This window comes from Nothobranchius furzeri, chromosome 7 (assembly GCF_043380555.1).
Source record: "Nothobranchius furzeri strain GRZ-AD chromosome 7, NfurGRZ-RIMD1, whole genome shotgun sequence".
Lineage (NCBI taxonomy): Eukaryota > Metazoa > Chordata > Actinopteri > Cyprinodontiformes > Nothobranchiidae > Nothobranchius > Nothobranchius furzeri.
In genome coordinates this window covers 13,412,588-13,435,859 of record NC_091747.1, presented here as the reverse complement: position 1 = coordinate 13,435,859, position 23,272 = coordinate 13,412,588, and the positions used below count along the sequence as shown (strand labels likewise).

At 39.1% G+C, this 23,272-nt stretch overlaps 1 protein-coding gene across 1 annotated transcript; it reads right to left on the bottom strand.

Annotated features, from left to right (window-relative positions):
• Positions 1 to 2,029: 2,029 nt before the first annotated feature.
• Positions 2,030 to 17,547, bottom strand: LOC139070530 (uncharacterized). Its single transcript, XM_070552872.1, has 12 exons — positions 17,474 to 17,547; positions 16,871 to 17,043; positions 13,937 to 14,099; positions 13,657 to 13,849; positions 13,019 to 13,063; positions 12,272 to 12,316; positions 6,707 to 6,751; positions 5,960 to 6,004; positions 4,496 to 4,540; positions 3,769 to 3,813; positions 3,014 to 3,091; positions 2,030 to 2,344 (listed from the first exon to the last, which is right to left on the bottom strand). The coding sequence occupies exons 1-12, from the start codon at positions 17,545 to 17,547 to the stop codon at positions 2,255 to 2,257; spliced, it is 1,041 nt and encodes a 346-aa protein (XP_070408973.1). The 3' UTR covers positions 2,030 to 2,254.
• Between the last annotated feature and the right edge of the window lie 5,725 nt (positions 17,548 to 23,272).

The window sequence follows — 23,272 nt, the reverse complement described above, 5'->3', positions numbered from 1 at the left end:
TACAATCAAAGTGCATTTCATTTATGCACTAGGCCCAACTGACTCATCTAATTGATTCCAAACACAAAAATTAATGTGTGACCTGTTGGAAGAATGAAGTGGATTTTTCACTCACTTCTTGGTCTGTAGGAGTTTGGGACATGGTCTCAACACTTGGTGTCTGCAACAAAAGACAACAATATAATGTCAGAAACATTCTGTACTATGAATCCTGACTAGTTCATTAACTACAGATCATACTTGTTTCAGTGAATATTATTCACAGAAGAATCTGAGTTCCTTATATCAGACTGCATAGAAACTATTAACACTGTACAGTTCTGCTACCCAACAATATGAGGACAGTGTAACACACACACTACAGTTGTTGGTCCAACCATATGAGGACGTATTCTGAAACACACATCTCCTTCACAGCTTGAAACAATATGAGGACATGACGACTGAACACATGTAGAGTTCATGTTCCTGACTTCTAGCTTCTCCTGTTGTTGTCAATAAAAGCTCTAAACCCAACACTGATGTAAAGCCATCTATTTCCCCAGAAATCCAATCATATTAACTGATCAGCTTCAGGTTAAATGGACAAAAACATGTGCAAAAGGATAAAAATATTTAACTTAGAACAAATATCAAGCAAATGCTTAAAGGGAAAGTTTGGACTAACAAATGGTATAGACAATTTCTTTCTCCTAATGCTAATGTTGATTTGGGGAAACTTTCACTCAAACTGATTGTTTTAAAACAATCAAAGTGCATTTCATTTATGCACTAGGCCCAACTGACTCATATACTTGATTTCAAATACAAAAAATAATGTGTGACCTGTTGGAAGAATGAAGTGAATTTTCACTCACTTCTTGGTCTGTAGGAGGTTGGGACATGGTCTCAACACTTGGTGTCTGAAACAAAAGACAACAATGTAAATCCTGACTATTTCATAAACTACAGATCATACTTGTTTCAGTGAATATAATTCACAGAAGAATCTGAGTTCCTTATATCAGACTGTATAGAAACTATTAACACTGTACAGTTCTGCTACCCAACAATATGAGGACAGTGTAACACACACACTACAGTTGTTGGTCCAACCATATGAGGACGTATTCTGAAACACACATCTCCTTCACAGCTTGAAACAATATGAGGACATGACGACTGAACACATGTAGAGTTCATGTTCCTGACTTCTAGCTTCTCCTGTTGTTGTCAATAAAAGCTCTAAACCCAACATTGATGTAAAGCCATCTATTTCCCCAGAAATCCAATCATATTAACTGATCAGCTTCAGGTTAAATGGACAAAAACATGTGTAAAAGGACAAAAATATTAAACTTAGTCTGAACAAATATCAAGCAAATGCTTAAAGGGAAAGTTTGGACTAACAAATGGTATAGACAATTTCTTTCTCCTAATGCTAATGTTGATTTGGGGAAACTTTCACTGAAACTGATTGTTTTAAAACAATCAAAGTGCATTTCATTTATGCACTAGGCCCAACTGACTCATATACTTGATTTCAAATACAAAAAATGATGTGTGACCTGTTGGAAGAATGGAGTGAATTTTCACTCACTTCTTGGTCTGTAGGAGGTTGGGACATGGTCTCAACACTTGGTGTCTGAAACAAAAGACAACAATGTAAATCCTGACTAGTTCACTAACTACAGATCATACTTGTTTCAGTGAATATAATTCAAAGAAGAATCTGAGTTCCTTATATCAGACTGTATAGAAACTATTAACACTGTACAGTTCTTCTACCCAACAATATGAGGACAGTGTAACACACACACTACAGTTGTTGGTCCAACCATATGAGGACATATTCTGAAACACACATCTCCTTCACAGCTTGAAACAATATGAGGACATGACGACTGAACACATGTAGAGTTCATGTTCCTGACTTCTAGCTTCTGCTGTTGTCAATAAAAGCTCTAAACCCAACACTGATGTAAAGCCATCTATTTCCCCAGAAATCCAATCATATTAACTGATCAGCTTCAGGTTAAATGGACAAAAACATGTGTAAAAAGACAAAAATATTAAATTTAGTCAGAATAAAGATCAAGCAAATGCTTAAAGGGAAAGTTTGGACTAACAAATTGTATAGATAATTTCTTTCTCCTAATGCAAATATTGATTTGGGGAAACTTTCAATCAAACTGATTGTTTTAATACAATCAAAGTGCATTTCATTTATGCACTAGGCCCAACTGACTCATATACTTGATTCCAAACACAAAAATTAATGTGTGACCTGTTGGGAGAATGAAGTGGATTTTTCACTCACTTCTTGGTCTGTAGGAGTTTGGGACATGGTCTCAACACTTGGTGTCTGAAACAAAAGACAACAATATAATGTCAGAAACATTGTGTACTATGAATCCTGACTAGTTCATTAACTACAGATCATACTTGTTTCAGTGAATATTATTCACAGAAGAATCTGAGTTCCTTATATCAGACTGTATAGAAACTATTAACACTGTACAGTTCTGCTACCTAACAATATGAGGACAGTGTAACACACACACTACAGTTGTTGGTCCAACCATATGAGGACGTATTCTGAAACACACATCTCCTTCACAGCTTGAAACCATATGAGGACATGACGACTGAACACATGTAGAGTTCATGTTCCTGACTTCTAGCTTCTCCTGCTGTTGTCAATAAAAGCTCTAAACCCAACACTGATGTAAAGCCATCTATTTCCCCAGAAATCCAATCATGTTAACTGATCAGCTTCAGGTTAAATGGACAAAAACATGTGTAAAAAGACAAAAATATTAAATTTAGTCAGAATAAAGATCAAGCAAACGCTTAAAGGGAAAGTTTGAACTAAAAAATGGTATAGATAATTTCTTTCTCCTAATGCAAATGTTGATTTGGGGTAACTTTCAATCAAACTGATTGTTTTAAAACAATCAAAGTGCATTTCATTTATGCACTAGGCCCAACTGACTCATATACTTGATTTCAAATACAAAAAATAATGTGTGACCTGTTGGAAGAATGAAGTGGATTTTCCACTCACTTCTTGGTCTGTAGGAGGTTGGGACATGGTCTCAACACTTGGTGTCTGAAACAAAAGACAACAATGTAAATCCTGACTAGTTCATTAACTACAGATCATACTTGTTTCAGTGAATATAATTCACAGAAGAATCTGAGTTCCTCATATCAGACTGTATAGAAACTATTAACACTGTACAGTTCTGCTACCCAACAATATGAGGACAGTGTAACACACACACTACAGTTGTTGGTCCAACCATATGAGGACGTATTCTGAAACACACATCTCCATCACACCTTGAAACAATATGAGGACATGACGACTGAACACATGTAGAGTTCATGTTCCTGACTTCTAGCTTCTCCTGTTGTTGTCAATAAAAGCTCTAAACCCAACACTGATGTAAAGCCATCTATTTCCCCAGCAATCCAATCATATTAACTGATCAGCTTCAGGTTAAATGGACAAAAACATGTGTAAAAGGACAAAAATATTAAACTTAGTCAGAACAAATATCAAGCAAATGCTTAAAGGGAAAGTTTGGACTAACAAATGGTATAGACAATTTCTTTCTCCTAATGCTAATGTTGATTTGGGGAAACTTTCACTCAAACTGATTGTTTTAAAACAATCAAAGTGCATTTCATTTATGCACTAGGCCCAACTGACTCATATACCTGATTTCAAATACAAAAAATAATGTGTGACCTGTTGGAAGAATGAAGTGAATTTTCACTCACTTCTTGGTCTGTAGGAGGTTGGGACGTGGTCTCAACACTTGGTGTCTGAAACAAAAGACAACAATGTAAATCCTGACTAGTTCATTAGCTACAGATCATACTTGTTTCAGTGAACATTATTCACAGAAGAATCTGAGTTCCTCATATCAGACTGTATAGAAACTAATAACACTGTACAGTTCTGCTACCCAACAATATGAGGACAGTGTAACACACACACACTACAGTTGTTGGTCCAACCATATGAGGATGTTTTCTGAAACACACACATCTCCTTTACAGCTTGAATCAATATGAGGACATGACGACTGAACACATGTAGAGTTCATGTTCCTGACTTCTAGCTCCTCCTGCTGTTGTCAATAAAAGCTCTAAACCCAACACTGATGTAAAGCCATCTATTTCCCCAGAAATCCAATCATATTAACTGATCAGCTTCAGGTTAAATGGACTAAAACATGTGTAAAAGGACAAAAATATTAAATTTAGTCAGAATAAAGATCAAGCAAATGCTTACAGGGAAAGCTTGGACTAACAAATGGTATAGACAATTTCTTTCTCCTAATGCTAGTGTTGATTTGGGGAAACTTTCACTCAAACAGATTGTTTTAAAACAATCAAAGTGCATTTCATTTATGCACTAGGCCCAACTGACTCATATACTTGATTTCAAATACAAAAAATAATGTGTGACCTGTTGGAAGAATGAAATGAATTTTTCACTCACTTCTTGGTCTGTAGGAGGTTGGGACATGGTCTCAACACTTGGCGTCTGAAACAAAAGACAACAATATAATGTCAAACATTCTGTACTATAAATCCTGACTAGTTCATTAACTACAGATCATACTTGTTTCAGTGAATATTATTCACAGAAGAATCTGAGTTCCTTATATCAGACTGTATAGAAACTATTAACACTGTACAGTTCTGCTACCCAACAATATGAGGACAGTGTAACACACACACTACAGTTGTTGGTCCAACCATATGAGGACCTATTCTGAAACACACATCTCCTTCACAGCTTGAAACAATATGAGGACATGACGACTGAACACATGTAGAGTTCATGTTCCTGACTTCTAGCTTCTCCTGCTGTTGTCAATAAAAGCTCTAAACCCAACACTGACGTAAAGCTATCTATTTCCCCAGAAATCCAATCATATTAACTGATCAGCTTCAGGTTAAATGGACAAAAACATGTGTAAAAGGACAAAAATATTAAACTTAGTCTGAACAAATATCAAGCAAATGCTTAAAGGGAAAGTTTGGACTAACAAATGGTATAGACAATTTCTTTCTCCTAATGCTAATGTTGATTTGGGGAAACTTTCACTGAAACTGATTGTTTTAAAACAATCAAAGTGCATTTCATTTATGCACTAGGCCCAACTGACTCATATACTTGATTTCAAATACAAAAAATGATGTGTGACCTGTTGGAAGAATGGAGTGAATTTTCACTCACTTCTTGGTCTGTAGGAGGTTGGGACATGGTCTCAACACTTGGTGTCTGAAACAAAAGACAACAATGTAAATCCTGACTAGTTCACTAACTACAGATCATACTTGTTTCAGTGAATATAATTCAAAGAAGAATCTGAGTTCCTTATATCAGACTGTATAGAAACTATTAACACTGTACAGTTCTTCTACCCAACAATATGAGGACAGTGTAACACACACACTACAGTTGTTGGTCCAACCATATGAGGACATATTCTGAAACACACATCTCCTTCACAGCTTGAAACAATATGAGGACATGACGACTGAACACATGTAGAGTTCATGTTCCTGACTTCTAGCTTCTGCTGTTGTCAATAAAAGCTCTAAACCCAACACTGATGTAAAGCCATCTATTTCCCCAGAAATCCAATCATATTAACTGATCAGCTTCAGGTTAAATGGACAAAAACATGTGTAAAAAGACAAAAATATTAAATTTAGTCAGAATAAAGATCAAGCAAATGCTTAAAGGGAAAGTTTGGACTAACAAATTGTATAGATAATTTCTTTCTCCTAATGCAAATATTGATTTGGGGAAACTTTCAATCAAACTGATTGTTTTAATACAATCAAAGTGCATTTCATTTATGCACTAGGCCCAACTGACTCATATACTTGATTCCAAACACAAAAATTAATGTGTGACCTGTTGGGAGAATGAAGTGGATTTTTCACTCACTTCTTGGTCTGTAGGAGTTTGGGACATGGTCTCAACACTTGGTGTCTGAAACAAAAGACAACAATATAATGTCAGAAACATTGTGTACTATGAATCCTGACTAGTTCATTAACTACAGATCATACTTGTTTCAGTGAATATTATTCACAGAAGAATCTGAGTTCCTTATATCAGACTGTATAGAAACTATTAACACTGTACAGTTCTGCTACCTAACAATATGAGGACAGTGTAACACACACACTACAGTTGTTGGTCCAACCATATGAGGACGTATTCTGAAACACACATCTCCTTCACAGCTTGAAACCATATGAGGACATGACGACTGAACACATGTAGAGTTCATGTTCCTGACTTCTAGCTTCTCCTGCTGTTGTCAATAAAAGCTCTAAACCCAACACTGATGTAAAGCCATCTATTTCCCCAGAAATCCAATCATGTTAACTGATCAGCTTCAGGTTAAATGGACAAAAACATGTGTAAAAAGACAAAAATATTAAATTTAGTCAGAATAAAGATCAAGCAAACGCTTAAAGGGAAAGTTTGAACTAAAAAATGGTATAGATAATTTCTTTCTCCTAATGCAAATGTTGATTTGGGGTAACTTTCAATCAAACTGATTGTTTTAAAACAATCAAAGTGCATTTCATTTATGCACTAGGCCCAACTGACTCATATACTTGATTTCAAATACAAAAAATAATGTGTGACCTGTTGGAAGAATGAAGTGGATTTTCCACTCACTTCTTGGTCTGTAGGAGGTTGGGACATGGTCTCAACACTTGGTGTCTGAAACAAAAGACAACAATGTAAATCCTGACTAGTTCATTAACTACAGATCATACTTGTTTCAGTGAATATAATTCACAGAAGAATCTGAGTTCCTCATATCAGACTGTATAGAAACTATTAACACTGTACAGTTCTGCTACCCAACAATATGAGGACAGTGTAACACACACACTACAGTTGTTGGTCCAACCATATGAGGACGTATTCTGAAACACACATCTCCATCACACCTTGAAACAATATGAGGACATGACGACTGAACACATGTAGAGTTCATGTTCCTGACTTCTAGCTTCTCCTGTTGTTGTCAATAAAAGCTCTAAACCCAACACTGATGTAAAGCCATCTATTTCCCCAGCAATCCAATCATATTAACTGATCAGCTTCAGGTTAAATGGACAAAAACATGTGTAAAAGGACAAAAATATTAAACTTAGTCAGAACAAATATCAAGCAAATGCTTAAAGGGAAAGTTTGGACTAACAAATGGTATAGACAATTTCTTTCTCCTAATGCTAATGTTGATTTGGGGAAACTTTCACTCAAACTGATTGTTTTAAAACAATCAAAGTGCATTTCATTTATGCACTAGGCCCAACTGACTCATATACCTGATTTCAAATACAAAAAATAATGTGTGACCTGTTGGAAGAATGAAGTGAATTTTCACTCACTTCTTGGTCTGTAGGAGGTTGGGACGTGGTCTCAACACTTGGTGTCTGAAACAAAAGACAACAATGTAAATCCTGACTAGTTCATTAGCTACAGATCATACTTGTTTCAGTGAACATTATTCACAGAAGAATCTGAGTTCCTCATATCAGACTGTATAGAAACTAATAACACTGTACAGTTCTGCTACCCAACAATATGAGGACAGTGTAACACACACACACTACAGTTGTTGGTCCAACCATATGAGGATGTTTTCTGAAACACACACATCTCCTTTACAGCTTGAATCAATATGAGGACATGACGACTGAACACATGTAGAGTTCATGTTCCTGACTTCTAGCTCCTCCTGCTGTTGTCAATAAAAGCTCTAAACCCAACACTGATGTAAAGCCATCTATTTCCCCAGAAATCCAATCATATTAACTGATCAGCTTCAGGTTAAATGGACTAAAACATGTGTAAAAGGACAAAAATATTAAATTTAGTCAGAATAAAGATCAAGCAAATGCTTACAGGGAAAGCTTGGACTAACAAATGGTATAGACAATTTCTTTCTCCTAATGCTAGTGTTGATTTGGGGAAACTTTCACTCAAACAGATTGTTTTAAAACAATCAAAGTGCATTTCATTTATGCACTAGGCCCAACTGACTCATATACTTGATTTCAAATACAAAAAATAATGTGTGACCTGTTGGAAGAATGAAATGAATTTTTCACTCACTTCTTGGTCTGTAGGAGGTTGGGACATGGTCTCAACACTTGGCGTCTGAAACAAAAGACAACAATATAATGTCAAACATTCTGTACTATAAATCCTGACTAGTTCATTAACTACAGATCATACTTGTTTCAGTGAATATTATTCACAGAAGAATCTGAGTTCCTTATATCAGACTGTATAGAAACTATTAACACTGTACAGTTCTGCTACCCAACAATATGAGGACAGTGTAACACACACACTACAGTTGTTGGTCCAACCATATGAGGACCTATTCTGAAACACACATCTCCTTCACAGCTTGAAACAATATGAGGACATGACGACTGAACACATGTAGAGTTCATGTTCCTGACTTCTAGCTTCTCCTGCTGTTGTCAATAAAAGCTCTAAACCCAACACTGACGTAAAGCTATCTATTTCCCCAGAAATCCAATCATATTAACTGATCAGCTTCAGGTTAAATGGAGAAAAACATGTGTAAAAGGACAAAAATATTAAATTTAGTTAGAATAAAGATCAAGCAAATGCTTAAAGGGAAAGTTTGGACTAACAAATGGTATAGACAATTTCTTTCTCCTAATGCTAATGTTGATTTGGGGAAACTTTCACTCAAACTGATTGTTTTAACACAATCAAAGTGCATTTCATTTATGCACTAGGCCCAACTGACTCATATACTTGATTCCAAACACAAAAATTAATGTGTGACCTGTTGGAAGAATGAAGTGGATTTTTCACTCACTTCTTGGTCTGTAGGAGTTTGGGACATGGTCTCAACACTTGGTGTCTGAAACAAAAGACAACAATGTAAATCCTGACTAGTTCATTAGCTACAGATCATTCTTATTTCAGTGAATATAATTCACAGAAGAATCTGAGTTCCTTATATCAGACTGTATAGAAACTATTAACACTGTACAGTTCTGCTACCCAAAAATATGAGGACAGTGTAACACACACACTACAGTTGTTGGTCCAACCATATGAGGACGTATTCTGAAACACACACATCTCCTTCACAGCTTGAAACAATACGAGGACATGACGACTGAACACATGTAAAGTTCATGTTCCTGACTTCTAACATCTGCTGTTGTCAATAAAAGCTCTAAACCCAACACTGATGTAAAGCCATCTATTTCCCCAGAAATCCAATCATGTAAACTGATCAGCTTCAGGTTAAATGGACAAAAACATGTGTAAAAGGGCAAAAATATTAAATTTAGACAGAATAAAGATCAAGCAAATGCTTAAAGGGGAATTTTGGACTAACAAATGGTATAGACAATTTCTTTCTCTTAATGCGTTTGTTGATTTGGGGAAACTTTCACTCAAACTGATTGTTTTAATACAATCAACGTGCATTTCATTCATGCACTAGGCCCAACTGACTCATATACTTGATTCCAAATACAAAAAATAATGTGTGACCTGTTGGAAGAATGAAGATCTATTGAGTTGTAAGTGATCTGAACGTTTCATGATGATAGCCCCAAGCACAATTTCACATTATTCTGGGTCCAGTTCACTGAAAAAATCTTCAATCAGGCTGAAAAATCACAGGAAAGTAGAATCTATTGAGTTATAAGTGATTCCAACGTTTCATGATGATAGCTCAGTCCTAATGGGGTCAAATGATGTCACAAAGGTCACCGGATCACTTATGCCTTAAAGGCCTGCTTACAAAAACAGCTTTGGGGGCTTATAACTTGGCTTCTGAATGTCCTAGAGAGATCAGCTTGGTTTTAAATTACTCCAATTAACAGCCCCTATTAGCTCTTATGGTTTTAAAATGGGACACAGAATTATGTTGCACCAAGCACAATTTCACATATTTCTGGTTGCATATCTGTGATACAAGCTCCAATCTGTCTGAAATTAACATATGTTGGACATGTGAGGTCAAGGAGCATATCAGTTGCAAGTCTGTAGGTTGAAGAGAACCCTGTTTTTCAGCTGAAATCCATCATTTTTTCTGACCTCTGACCCAGAACAGCACCAGAACAATGAGCTACGGCTACCAAACTGCCTGGGCTAGCTCGGGGTGACGGCGGCGTGCCAAATCGACGTTTGTTTGGTGAAAATCGGTTGAGAAATGCCACTTTGCCGAGCACGGCAAAAAAGGCGAGAAAAGTGCCATCCGGCCCCAAACGGACACTTAACACGATGCGACCGACACAAATTTGAAATCTATGGTTCGGACCAGCACTGGGGTAAAACAAAAAAATGTTCGTGAGCCTCGGATCAACGATGGCCGAACGGCAGCCAAAAAGGGGCTCAAATCTTGGCCAGGCTTCATTTGGGGCCTAGGGTTTTGTCCGTTGCTTTTAATTAATTAAAAATAGTTAAATTCTACGTAGGGACATGAAATTCACATATGTTGTAAATAAGCACATGCCGAATCATAATTTCTAAGATGCGTCACGCTACGTCGCTCACTGACCGAGTTCGGCCACTAGGGGGCGCAGTCAAAAAAAATTCACTCTCTGGTTCGGAAGTCCGGTACGAGAGCAAAAATCTACTCGCCTTTTTGATAGCCCTCACGGCGCTAGAATTGCGCCATTGCAAACTTGCAAAAATCGCGCGCTTTGGGGGGGCTATATCTCCGGAACCACAAAATATTTTGCCACCAAACCACCTCGGGTGGACTAGTGCTTGGCCCCCGAACCACATATCCGAAGATGGCGCCGCTGGCACCAGCAGAACTTTTTTTTTCCACTTTGTAACAGCAAAACACAAGTCCTCTTTGAGGCATTACGTCTCAGAGGACATTTTTTGGCCTAACTCGGAAGCGACTTTTTTTTTCTTTTCAATTTTGACAGCGGATTATGATTGCTTGGCACCACGGGGACCACCTCTCCAAAAACGGGACGGATCGGGCGTTTGCTTGAGGAGCTGTGGCCAAAAAAGAGCATGACCTCTGGCGACCTAGGGTTCAGAAAAGCACCGGAACAACGAGCTACGGCTACCAAACTGCCTGGGCTAGTTCGGGGTGACGGCGGCATGCCAAATCAATGTTTGTTTTGTTAAAATCGGTTGAGAAATGCCACTTTGCCGAGCACATGGCAAAAAAGGAGGGAACACTGCCGTCCGGCCCCAAACGGACGCTTTACACGATGCGACCGGCACAAATTCAAATTCTGTGGTTCGGGCCAGTGGTGGGATGCACCAGAAGAATTTTCGGGCGCCTCGGACCAACGTGGGCTGAACGGCAGACGAAAAGGGTCTCAAGTGACAGAAGGCCGCAAACAAAGCCTGAGCTAAATTTTCACACTTTCGGGCCGCCGTTTGAATTCAGTCAGGCGTAGCCGCACGAAATTGTTTGTGGTGCATCCCGGCTACCATCTCATCGAAGCACGTCGAAATTGCGGCCGTCGGACCTTTTCGAGGGCCCTTTCGGGACGCGTGTCCAATTGGATATAGTCAGGTAGTGTCCGGTTACACCTTTGTGGGCTTATAACTTGGCTTCAGAATATCCTAGAGAGGTCAGGTTGATTTTAAAATACTCCAAGTAATGGTCTATATCTGGAACAGAAGGAATGGAGTCATTACCACTTATGGGTTTTAAATGGCACCCAGAATTATGTCGCACAAAGCACAAATTCACATATTTCAGGGTTCAGTTCTCTGACAAAGCTTCAATCAGGCTGAAACATCACAGGAAGGTAGAATCTATTGAGTTATAAGTGATTCCAACGGTTCATGATGATAGCTCATTCCTAATGTGGTCAAATGATGTCACAAAGGTCATCGGATCACTTGTTCTTTAAAGGCGTGGTTCCTAACACACATTTGCGGGCTTATAACTTTTCTTCTGAATGTCCTAGAGAGCTCAGATCTGGTTTTTAAATGGCACCCAGAATTATGTCGCACAAAGCCCAATTTCACATACTTCTGGGTCCATTTGTGTGAAAACAAGGTCCAATCAGGCTGAAACATCACGTGAAAGTATAATCTATGGAGTTGTAAGTGATCTGAACGTTTCATGATGATAGCACATTCCTAAGGGGGTCAAACCATGTCCCAAAGGTCACCGGGCGTGGTTTCACTTGAAGGCCGGTTTCCAAAAACAGCTTTGGTGGCTCATAACTTTTCTTCCAATTTTTCACTCACTTCTTGGTCTGTAGGAGTTTGGGACAATGTCTCAACACTTGGTGTCTGCAACAAAAGACAACAATATAATGTCAGAAACATTCTGTACTATGAATCCTGTCTAGTTCATTAACTACAGATCATACTTGTTTCAGTGAATATTATTCACAGAAGAATCTGAGTTCCTTATATCAGACTGTATAGAAACTATTAACACTGTACAGTTCTGCTACCCAACACTATGAGGACAGTGTAACACACACACTACAGTTGTTGGTCCAACCATATGAGGACGTATTCTGAAACACACACATCTCCTTCACAGCTTGAAACAATATGAGGACATGACGACTGAACACATGTAGAGTTCATGTTCCTGACTTCTAGCTTCTCCTGCTGTTGTCAATAAAAGCTCTAAACCCAACACTGATGTAAAGCCATCTAATTCCCCAGAAATCCAATCATATTAACTGATCAGCTTCAGGTTAAATGGACAAAAATGTGTAAAAGGACAAAAATATTAAATTTAGTCAGAATAAAGATCAAGCAAATGCTTAAAGGGAAAGCTTGGACTAACAAATGGTATAGACAATTTCTTTCTCCTAATGCAAATGTTGATTTGGGGAAACTTTCACTCATACTGATTGTTTTAAAACAATCAAAGTGCATTTCATTTATGCACTAGGCCCAACTGACTCATATACTTGATTTCAAATACAAAAAATAATGTGTGACCTGTTGGAAGAATGAAATGAATTTTTCACTCACTTCTTGGTCTGTAGGAGGTTGGGACATGGTCTCAACACTTGGCGTCTGAAACAAAAGACAACAATATAATGTCAAACATTCTGTACTATGAATCCTGACTAGTTAATTAACTACAGATCATACTTGTTTCAGTGAATATTATTCACAGAAGAATCTGAGTTCCTTATATCAGACTGTATAGAAACTATTAACACTGTACAGTTCTGCTACCCAACAATATGAGGACAGTGTAACACACACACACTACAGTTGTTGGTCCAACCATATGAGAACGTATTCTGAAACACACACATCTCCTTCACAGCTTGAAACAATATGAGGACATGATGACTGAACACATGTAGAGTTCATGTTCCTGACTTCTAGCTTCTCCTGCTGTTGTCAATAAAAGTTCTAAACCCAACACTGATGTAAAGCCATCTATTTCCCCAGAAATCCAATCATGTAAACTGATCAGCTTCAGGTTAAATGGACAAAAACATGTGTAAAGGGACAAAAATGTCAAATTTTGTTAATAAAAGCTCTAAACCCAGCACTGATCTACTCTGGTCTTCATAACTAGAATAACCATCTATGTTTTCATCTACTAATATTTAACATTTCTTGTACTGCACAATCTGTAAAGAGGATTTGCTTACCAGAGCTCGCCATGGCCACATAGATTCTCCATAGTCATGGGTGATTTCACTCTCTGCTTGGATATTGTCAATAGCAAACAAGCAGAGATGAGGTTTATCCTGGACTGCCAGCTCTTTCATCTTGCAGTTTGGGTACTTGTGGTCATCAGTAACCAGCCGGCCAAGTGAGTCGTCTTCACGGGAGGCATCAATGCTAAAAGTGAAGAAAAGAACATATGATTTCTTCACTAAAAACATAATGTTGTGAAGAACAACTGATATTGTATATGCCTTTACTTACCACCATGTGTTATTTTTCCATTTAAAATCAAATAGGAAAGCAGTTTGCTTTTCTGTGTACTTTTTCTGCCGCTTGTCCCGTTCATGTTCTGAGATAAGCTCCCCACTGTACTCGACCACAAAGGATCCCTTTTCAATTGGTTCAGAGGCAAATACACCATGTCCTAATACAAGATGTTCAATAAGTAGTGTTAAGTAATACAATCCAAATCAGGTTTACTGCAGCTGATCAGCCACTGACAAAACATGCAGAACAAACAATCATAAAATGTTTTAATTGTGAGGGGATTATCTAGATGCTTACGTTCATGGATTCAACAAATGAGTTGAAACAATAAATAAATACCAATAATAAAAAAAAATTTAAAATATTTTGCAATAAATTTCAAATACATGGAAATGTAAAACAGTTTTAATCTAGATAGATAACTTTATTGATCAATTTGGGAGGTTCCCTCAGGGAAACTGAAACAATTGTTATATATTACTAAATATTATAATAAACATTAGTTGCAGCTCCGGTAATATTCATGCAGCAGCCATAAGGAACAACATATAACATACCTTTATAGTCATTGATCCATTGGGCCTTTAAACAAGGCTTGTCACTTCCAGATAAAATAAAGTGAGCAGCCTCTGCTTCAGAAAGGTGTCAATGGGAAGAAGTCTTTCAACCAGATGTCATCAAAAACACTGCTCCTGCGTAAGTACCCATTTTAAAATGTTCACACATTTTTCTGGGTCAACAATATGTGCTCCACTATGACAGCTCTTGCCACCAGCCAGTTCATACCTTTGCTATTCACACACTGAGGTATTGTTTCCAGCGTTTCACTTTTTATAAACGCTACACAGCGTCAATATAAACTTGTAGAGCTACTTCTTAAGCTGGTCTAATAAAAGAAGAAATATTATTCAGAGCTTTAGTTGACAAATTATTTTCTGCTTACAGAAAGATATTAGTGGAGATTGTGGCCTGTTACAATAGTAAATTGTGGTGATGGATGATGATTAAAATGTAAATCTGCTTTTGTGATTGCAGATTCTATGAGAAAAAAAATCCCATCTCCTGCAGTTCCACTGACCACGACATATGTAAACATGCTATCCGCTGGTTTAACTTGGCAGCAGATCGAGACTGCTCAAGGCGACGTAGTTGTATACAAGAAATTCAACCCGCTGACCAGCATTCATCTTTATAACATAAATTACAGTCTGGTAACAGTTTTTTAATACTGTTTGCATTACTATTATTGTACTTTATACTTTGCTTGCACATGCAACAAACCATTTTTTTATACAGTTTGTATTACTATTATACTTTATACTTGCACATGTAACACAGTTTTTATACAGTTTGTATTACTATTATACTTTATGTATTACTATTATACTTTATACTTGCACATGTAACACAGTTTTTATACAGTTTGTATTACTATTATACTTTATGTATTACTATTATACTTTATACTTGCACATGTAACAGTTTTTTATACAGTTTGTATTACTATTATACTTTGCTTGCACATGTAACACAGTTTTTAATACAGTTTGTATTACTATTATACTTTATACTTCCACATGTAACACAGTTTTTTAATACAGTTTGTATTACTATTATATATATATATATATATAGTTTACAATTTGTAATAGGTAAAACAGCTCCTGTATATATATACTTCCTGTTAAAAGGGAGTTTTTCCTTCCCACTGTCGCCAAAGTGCTTGCTCATAGGTGGTCACATGATTGGGTTTTTCTCGGTACCTATTAAGCGCCTTGAGGTGACTTTGTTTGTTATTTGGCGCTATATAAATAAAATTGAATTGAAATTGAATTGTACTGCTGCATACTGTGATATTTACAGTTGCTTAGTTAATTAAATGACTTAATTACTCACTTTTATCTACTAATTGAATTACTAAATGAAGCTGGAATTGTGCATTCTGCAGTTTTAATAGTGTATTAGTGTTTAAAGAAACAATATGCATTTTATACTATATTGTAAAAAGTATAAGGTAAGTTGAATTTAAAATATAATTAATGAAGAGTTGACTTTTTTCATCAATTTATTTATTAACCTTTATTTAACCAGGAAGATCCCATTGAGGTTAAAAACCTCTTTTTCAAGGGAGACCTGGCCAAGATAGGCAGCAGCAGGTGTCTCACATTTACAGAGGTTACTCAAACACATGCAACAATAAGTGAAAGACTACAAATAAAATAAAATTCAATTAAAAAAATAAAAAGTCAGTTAAAATGACAGTCAATCTAATTGAAACAGTTTCATGTTATGGACTTGGGCTCAATGATTCGTAGTTTAGATTTAAAAGCACTAAATGCAATGAATTCAGTCATCTTCCAGTCCTTCTGCAGTTTGTTCCAAGCCAAGGGTGCTAAATGGACAAAAGCTTTTTTACCAAGTTCAGTTCGGGCAAATAGAGCAGAAAGCAACAAGTAACCATGCGCACAAAGAGAATACCGACCAGCATGTTTCATTGCAAGCAGGGAACATATATAAGAAGGCAGCAACCCAAGTATTGCCTTATATATATAACTGTATAAATGAGAGTTCCTCCGACTTAACAAAGCAGGTCATCCTACCTGAGAGTATAACTCACAATGGTGAGTCTGAAATTTATGGTTAGTGATGAACCTCAGAGAAGCATGATACACAGAATCAACCATTCAAAGACATTGAGCAGAAGCATTCATATATAGAATATCACCATAATCCAGCACAGGCAAGAATGTTGCAGCAACAAGCAGCTTCTTTGTATTAAAAGAGAAACACAACTTATTTTGAAAGTAAAATCTCAGTTTTAACTTCAGGTTTTTCCACAAGATTCTCTACATGTGGTTTGAAGGTGAGCAAGTCATCAATTAAAATCCCCAGATATTTATATATGTGAACCATCTCTTGTTTTATTACCTTCAAGAGTGGTTACTGATGGGATTATTTGGGCCAAATTCCTTGATTTAGAAAACAGCATGAGCTTTGTTTTGTCTGCGTTGAGAACAAGTTTAAGCAGAAGTAATGAGTGCTGGACAGCAAAAAAGGCTTTCTGCAAGGAGTCAATGGCTTGGACAAGAGTTGAACCACAGCTGTAAATAACAGTATCATCAGCATAGAAGTGCAAGTTTGCATCTGGCACATTTAGACTAAGATTGTTTACGTAAATGATAAATAGAAGTGGTTGATAATATCCACCTTGGATAACAAGCTGCGCACATTAAGATGAACTATCTTCAGCTCAATTTAGGATTTAAATTCAGATGGTGTCTGACTACATTGCAGCTCAGGGCCTGGGTTAGGTTGTACATTACCAGATTAGAGCAGTAGTAAGACGATCAGAAGTCTATGATTTGTAACATTACTTATTGATTTTGACTTGTGAAATGTTGAAACAAAGCAGGATTTTTCATAATTAATTTTGTAATTTTACAAAGCAAGAAGGTTTTGAAGATGAGGTAAATCTTTCTGTAGTTCAAATGATAAATTAATGTCCTGTTTCAAATACATTGGAAATTGTACAGGATGTATAGCAGCAGTGACGCATGTAGATCTGCCATGTCTCGCAGAGTGGGGACACTGTTTAATGTTCTCATCTTAGAGAATTTGAGTGTCCAAAGGCCCCCCACAGCCAATAAGCAAAGTAAAGTTATTTTAAAAAGCCATTATCCAAAACACACAATGATTGTTGATGCTGAATTAAATAGGCTGCACAAACCTAGGATGGCAAGTAAGGCTCCAGCCAGAAGTTCAGGTTCTGGTGGCTTGCTAGCAGTGGGCTTCTGCTAGCACATTTACCAATGTGGTGTAGACGGCTTCAATCAACAGCACAGTACCCGATGTATTGCAGATGAGCTTTTCTAGAAACACAGGCCTTGGTGTGGTGCTGATGTCTTCCACTAGCAACACAGATGCAGTTGGTTTAGCCGGCAGCAAAGGCCCTGGTGTGATGCAGACTGCCCCAGCCAGCAGTACAGGCCCTGATGTGATGCCTATGGGTCCAGCCAGCAGCACATGCCCTGGTGTGGTGCCTATGGGTCCAGCCGGCAGTACAGGCCCTTATGTGATGCCTATGGGTCCAGCCAGCAGTGCAGGCCCTGGTGAGGCTCAGTTGGTTTATGCTAGCAGCACAGGCCCTGGTCTGGTGCAGACAACTTCTGGTAGTAGCATAGGTCCCCAAAAAACCATTTCCCAATGAATTTACAGAATACTTTAGAATACTCTCTAGGAATTCACTGAGTCGAGACTGAGCTTGATGATCATACTGAATCACATGACAGCGGCAGGAATCTCTAAGTTCAACTGTAGATTGCAGATGCATTTATATTAATACAGATGAATATAAACTCTTCAAGGATCAAAATCTGCACACACATCATTCTGCATAGTGAAGATCAGACAATTTGTGCATTGATCTTGAGAAGTAAGACTCATTAAATAATAGTAATATAATTTGACAAATGTTGAAACTTTATATTTTGAGACATTTTGTCAACAACAACAAAAAAAAACCCAAGATGTGCAGGCACTGATAACTGAATCTAAAGTGAATCTAAACTGAATCTTCATTTTTGTCAAGATTTGCTTGATTTAATTGTTGTTACCCTTGCTTAAGCCCCAAGAAGGGTATAACCTGGGTCAAATGTGTTATTGTGTCTGACACACATACAAAATGAGGACTCGCAGAGTGACGTCACTGAAAGTGTGTTTAAAGTGTGTTTTGTTCCAAAACTGGCCAGTAGGCGGCGAAACTGAAAGTGAGCAAAAACGCTAAACACACTTAAACACACTTTTTCAAAAAATTGTGATATTTCAGGACATTCGAGATTTTTGGTTTGGGAGCATGTTGGGGGCCTCTAGAACACTTTAGAAGGCTCAGAAAAATGAGGACCTCAAAAATGTCCTCATTTTTCCGAGCGTCCTCATTTTGTGAGTGTGTTATCATAAAATTGTCCTCAGATGTCATGAAAACAAGTGCACGCACACACACACACACACACACACACAGGCCGTTGCGTGCAAACCCCGGTCAGTTCTGCAGTGTACACATCAGAGACATGATGTTCTTTCACAGAACTGAGGTTGTTCATTACTAAATGACTTTTACAGGAATATTGTTATTATACTATTCAACAGGTTGATCATAATGATGTGTATTAAACCCACAACCTAGCACTGAGGACAGAGGGACTTTATTTAAATTAGTACTTAATGGAAATGATACATAATGATACATAAGAGCCATGTCATACATTCAGCCTAGGAATAGTAGCAATGTGCACTATTAAAAATATACACCACACACACACACACACACACACACACACACACACACACACACACACACACACACACACACACACGCACACACACACACACACACACACACAGGCCCTTGCGTGCAAACCCCGGTCAGTTCTGCAGTATACACATCAGAGACATGATGTTCTTTCACAGAACTGAGGTTGTTCATTACTAAATGACTTTTACAGGAGTATTGTTATTATACTATTCAACAGGTTGATCATAATGATGTGTATTAAACCCACAACCTAGCACTGAGGACAGAGGGACTTTATTTAAATTAGTACTTAATGGAAATGATACATAATGATACATAAGAGCCATGTCATACATTCAGCCAAGGAATAGTAGCAATGTGCACTATTAAAAATATACACCACACACACACACACACACACACACACACACACACACACACACACACACACACACACACACACAGGCCCTTGCGTGCAATCCCCGGTCAGGCCTGCAGTGTACACATCAGAGACATGATGTTCTTTCACAGAACTGAGGTTGTTCATTACTAAATGACTTTTACAGGAATATTGTTATTATACTATTCAACAGGTTGATCATAATAATGTGTATTAAACCCACAACCTAGCACTGAGGACAGAGGGACTTTATTTAAATTAGTACTTAATGGAAACGATACATAATGATACATAAGAGCCATGTCATACATTCAGCCTAGGAATAGTAGCATTGTGCAGTATTAAAAATATACACATCAATTGCTCGAATCCCATTGTTGCAAAGTAAAACTCTAATAAAACTCTAGTCTGACATCAACAGAGAAGACTAAGTGTATGTACTACAAATACAGCATTAGAATTTCGAGTGGACCATGCACCTTGTGAACCATCAGAGGCTTATGACGCAACATATCTTCCAGTTGCTATTAGACAAGTTATAATTCTCAACCATTTTTCGGAACTGGTTTCTTGGGTCCGTGAGTAAATGCCAAATGAGATGATAGTCCTTAAGTAAGTTCCTGGCGATCCCATGTCACGCTCTTGCCCATCAGCCGGTGAACGCTGAGACGGAACTCGATGAGAGCGATGTATTTTTAAGTGCTCCGAATGTACTTCTAACAAGCGTGCGATTCACTTCGTGAGTAAACCGCAGCTGCAGCTGATTCAAACAGTCGAGCCAACTTTCTACATCACAATATGCGTTTTGTAGTTAGTCGAGTTACCTTTTGTGTGGCACATGCACGGGTTGTTAGCGTCCAGCTCCCAGCTTAGAGAGTCCTGTATTGACACAGACGTCAATACATCTCGATGTCATGCAACACACAAAGTCTGTCGCATACAGGTGGGTTAACACATGTACGATACCTTTTGTGTGGCGCATGCATGGGTTGTTAGCGTCCAGCTCCCGGCTTATAGAGAGTCCTGTATTGACACAGACGTCAATACATCTCGATGTCATGCAACACTCAAAGTCTGTCGCATACAGGTGGGTTAACACACATGTACGATGTGTGCGATGGCGCGCCCATTTACAATGGAACACGACGATGATCATTGTTAACCAAACTCTAGTTTCTCACGACAGGTGGTAGCGTTGTCTCCTGCACCTGGTCTTCGTGCACAGAGGGTGTTGTAATGTGCTCGTCATAGTCGCGATCGTTGTCACTCGAATCCGTTGTTCTCACGACAGGTGGTAGCGTTGTCTCCTGCATGTTGTCTTTGCGTGCGGCAAGCGTTGTGCTGTGCTCGTTATAATGGTTGTCTTCGTACAAAGGGGGTGTTGAATACTCCTTCGCGAGTAGTCTAGGAGGTGGTGTGATGGGACGTATCTCAGAGGCGTTATGTGAGCGTATCACCATGGCCTGAGCAACTGCGACTACTGAGAGTACACCCAGTACAGACAGCGAGATCATTTTTTTTCTTGCGTGTTGTACGTGTGGGTACAGCCGCTTTAATGGCAGTGAGAGCAAGTGGGTATATGTATTTATAGGTCACTAGCAGAAACTAAGGCACGTGGTCATAGTGTAATCGTAACCACCTAAAGTAGCTCTTGTCATAATTTAATATACATAGAAATCAGAAACAGGCATGTCAGGATAGACATCACGAGTGATAATGCGGCCAGTATCTGTGTGCGCTTGAGAGCACCTTGTTGTTCTACTGTGGTATCCATGCCGCCGGGTCTGTAAATGTCATCAACCTTCTTTATATACGCATACGCTAAAGACTGTATATTCTCTATGGATTTGAACACGTCCTTTGTTTCGCATAACGCTTGAGCTGTCTCGAGCGTGATGTTGTGAGCGTACGCCAGAGTTTCGCGTGCACCGAGGTCCGAAAGGGCGTGCGCTACAACTATTAACCTTGGTTTGGGAGTGTGGCGAAACGCTCGCTCCGCTGTAATGGGCGGTTGCAATGTTATCACCTGGTACGTTTCGTTAGCTGGGTCGTAACACACCGGTCCGTGTCACGGACCGTCACATTGTATGGGGCAAAGTAAGGACAACACGCCGCCGACCGTGACTTCGCAGTCAACCGCGGTGGTGTTGTCGATTTGCAAAGGATCACATACGCTTCTCCAGTCGCAATGAGGCACATTGTAGTCGACGCGATCGTCGGTCACCATAGCTTTCGTCAGCCAACACACTCAATTGCCCTTCGAAACATCGGCGATCAACGTGAGCGTAGAGGTCGCCGTCGCTTTACTGTACGCCAGGATATCCGTGTGTGAGTGCACGCTCGACGTCGATTGACAACCGGTCATGTCAGACCTGATCAGACCTTCCAAACACATGACCATTAGTTGTTGTGCGGCCGAGAGTATCGCGATCATACTGTTGAGATGTGTAGAAAGCGCGTACACGCCAGCCTTCCACGTTTCCAAAGTTTCCAGCAGTCTAGAGGGACTTGTCTTAGCGCTACGGCTGTGCTGAATTTGCGTTGAGTAGACACAACGGCTTCGACCTCGCTTAGGATCTGTGGGCTCATGTACTCGTGGTAGGCCAAGACGTGTATAGTCGAGCGCGGTGACGCCCTGAACACTTGACCCGGTTTTTTTGTTGCGATATGCGTGTCCAGTAACGCGGCAAAGTCCGCGTGTCTAGCGTGTATTGAATTTACAGCTCGCTCATACCCCAATAGTACGTTCGGTAGAAGTTTGTTAACTTGTTTCCATGCGCTCGTGGTACACAGGACATCGCAACCTCTGTGATACTCAAGTAAAGCGTCACACACCAGCTGCTTGCACGTTGGAAATACAATCGGTAGTAACTTCTTACTCCACTCTATGTTGAACTCGTATAGTATGTATATGGGCGGTTGCGGCGGTTTGCGCATTTTCTATCTACCCTCCGCTAATATGACTCTGTGGTCTGTCTCCTGAGATGGTGCGGTTGGAACTTGCGAGAGTGCGCTATCGACGGTCGGCGTTTCCATTTCGTCAACTGTGCCATTTTCAGCCGCTGGCAAACGGCCGTCGACGGTCGATGCGAGACACCAACATAACGTTAGACCGCGACCCTCATGCCAGTCTTCTGTAGTACTGGTTGTAGTTTCTGGTGCACACTCGAAACGCCATTACGATCACAATTACGTTGATTAATAAATCCAGTGTTGTAGCGACTGCAGCCAGCACCGTCGCGCAACTCGTGTCGCTGTTATCTCTCGATACTTTCATTCGTATCCGAGCGTATGCAGAATCTACGGATCTGGTGAAGTTGCTTGTCACTAGCTTGCGCACGTTTGATATGGCACTTTGCGCGAGACTCACACAACCTGCAGTGGCGACCGTCGCGTCAGTGCAAAGTTTTTCCGATATATCGCTCGCAACATCGTTTGTCATTTGCTGTACACTGCGCACACTGGCCGCGAGGTCGCGGAGAGGGTCTTCGTTACGAGTTGTGTAATATCCGCTGACTTGCCAATTCAATTCTGGTGGCGCTGACCTAAACGAGAACGCTTTTAAGGCGCATGTCGTGGTAACTCTGGTAGCGCCGTGGTTGACGAAGACGATCATCTTTAGCAATAGTTCATCTCGAAG

Coding starts and splice junctions, on each gene's coding strand:
- LOC139070530 (XM_070552872.1), bottom strand. CDS start 17,547: ATGAGAACATTAAACAGTGTCCCCACTCTGCGAGACATGGCAGATCTA. Junction 13,850..13,936: donor TGGAAAAATAACACATGGTG/GTAAGTAAAGGC, acceptor CTTCACTTTTAG/CATTGATGCCTCCCGTGAAG. Junction 6,005..6,706: donor AACCTCCTACAGACCAAGAA/GTGAGTGGAAAA, acceptor CTTTTGTTTCAG/ACACCAAGTGTTGAGACCAT.